Genomic DNA, 2192 nt, shown 5'->3' with positions numbered 1-2192 from the left:
CACCGGTGATGCTCCAGCGGCCCGGCAATGCTCCAACACAACACCGATGATGCTTCGATGCAACAGCGGCGCCCCGGAAATGCTCCAACCCAACACCGATGATGCTTCGATGCAACACGAAAGACCAAACTAAAATGCTGATACAATAATATCAAGATTAGTGCTAACATTCACCCCCTAATCTTGATATCATACTCTTCGACGCGGATCACCCGCAGCCACTTGACGATGCCATCACAACACCGCAGCCGACCACTCGCCGCCACCGACGCTGTCTCAGCGCCGGTCACCATCTTGTCGGGGATGACGTCCTCGCGACGCCGATCACCACACCATCATCATCTTGCGGCATCGCACCGCATCTCCTTGTAACGGCCTCGCACCGTCGTTGTGGCAGCCTAGCACCACCGTCTCCTCCTAGTGGCATCCCACCGCAACCACATGTTCGCGCGGCATCACAGCGCCGAACACCTCCTTGTCGTGGACGACGCCATCGCAACGTCGAGCACCACACACAATATTGTCGGCGATGACGCCATCGCGGCGCCGATCACCATGCCGACTTGCCGCTAACAGCGGCCACTTCTTGACGTGGACCACGCCATCTTCGTCTCGCGGCATCGCACCGCAACCGGCCGCCGACAACATTGCGCCACCGGCAGCCTCCACCTCGTGGTGCCGTCCTCCACCTCACATGGAGTCGGCCGCGCCGCCGTCGCCGCATCGGATCGACGAGGCTCTGATGCCAATTGTTGGCGCCGCCTCTCGCAGCGCCACTTTTCTTCTACCTCGAGCTGCCTCGCACAACTCTCTTGAGGTTTCTCTCTTCTTCTCTCAAGAACACAAGAACACACACCATGGAAATTCACACGCACACACACTTCACCAAGGAGAAAGCTGGCTTTGCCTTGTCTCCCCGTGAAAATCACAGTGGCTACATGTTTTCACATGCTCTGATATCAATTAAACCTCAGGAGAGTTGTGCGAGGAAGCTCGAGGTAAAAGAAAAGCGGCGCTGCGAGAGGCGGCGTCAACATATTTTACAGTTTCGTCTTCTCTGGTACTAGTGATTTTCAGCTGAGCCTTTTCTTTGTTCATTTGTTTTGAACAGGCCAACTGGTTGTTCTTCAGACTTCGCAGTTCTAGTCTCTTAATTAACATGAAAGTATTGAAATATGTCGTTTAGTTTTAGTCTGAATCGTTGCAGCTTTCGTCGTGTCATGTGCCTTGGTTGTCATGCCGTCATTTTCGAGGATTTGATCGACTTGATGCCATCTCTATTAAACTCACTGGTGCCTCTGAACGCACGCTGCTCTCCTCTCCGTAGAGTTGTCTGAGCCACTACGGTAATCATCCACTAATTTAATTACCGCGTCCCCGGGTACTCGTGCTAATGCACATGACTTGATGCATCTCCTCAACTAACGCTGCGCTCCATAGGCTTAGTTGTTTGAACCACTACTGTGTAATGCACGTGATCAGATCCGCTTTAATCGCGTACTATTATACATTAATCGGTGGCAGGCTGTACGCTCTGTATACAACGGAAAAGAGTGCAGCAGAGCTGTAATCAGTCTAGCTTGCTTTGCTTGCTTCACCTACCAAGTCATCAGCACACCCGGAGATTCTGAGATCTCAACTCTGTTGCAAGAGACTCGTACGGTGCCTGCTGCCGGAGATGGCGGAGACGGTGGTGAGCATGGCGAGGTCCATGGTGAGGGGCGCCATCAGGGTGGCTGCTTCTGCCGCTGCCGCTGAGGTGGGCCTCCTCGTCGGCGTCCGAAAGGATATCTGGTATGCATTAGCATTCACATCATCTCTAGCTGCCGCTTAATTTGTTAAGATCACTCCACCATGAATATCCTCCAATTTTATTTTTATTTGTGCTCTCAAAAGTATTCGTAGCTAGCTAGTCTCACTGGTCAAAATTAATGATTGAACTCCGGTGATAGCTGCCTTCGTATCTGTTAATTTAGAGATGCAGTGTTGCATTCCATCAGCTGGTGAATGGCACCGGTTAGCGTTGATCTAATTCTCTTTTGAACACGGGTTTGGTAGGTTCATTAAAGACGAGCTCGAGACGATGGAGGCATTCCTGGAGGTCGCTGAATCAATAAACAAGAAAGATGTGCTCCTGAAGGTGTGGGCAAAACAAGTAAGGGATCTGTCATACAACATTGAAGATTGCCTCA

The 2192-nt window shown here is 51.5% G+C and overlaps 1 protein-coding gene across 1 annotated transcript; it reads left to right on the top strand.

The window, feature by feature from the left end:
* Positions 1 to 1205: 1205 nt before the first annotated feature.
* LOC119345203 (disease resistance protein Pik-2-like) lies at positions 1206 to 2186 on the top strand (the record flags this gene model as incomplete). Its single annotated transcript, XM_037615373.1, has 2 exons — positions 1206 to 1794; positions 2059 to 2186. Coding segments are annotated over exons 1-2 (244 nt in total), but the record flags the coding sequence as incomplete, so codon positions are not given.
* Between the last annotated feature and the right edge of the window lie 6 nt (positions 2187 to 2192).

Source organism: Triticum dicoccoides, unplaced genomic scaffold, assembly GCF_002162155.2.
Source record: "Triticum dicoccoides isolate Atlit2015 ecotype Zavitan unplaced genomic scaffold, WEW_v2.0 scaffold214861, whole genome shotgun sequence".
Lineage (NCBI taxonomy): Eukaryota > Viridiplantae > Streptophyta > Magnoliopsida > Poales > Poaceae > Triticum > Triticum dicoccoides.
This window is presented reverse-complemented; position numbering and strand designations above follow the sequence as displayed.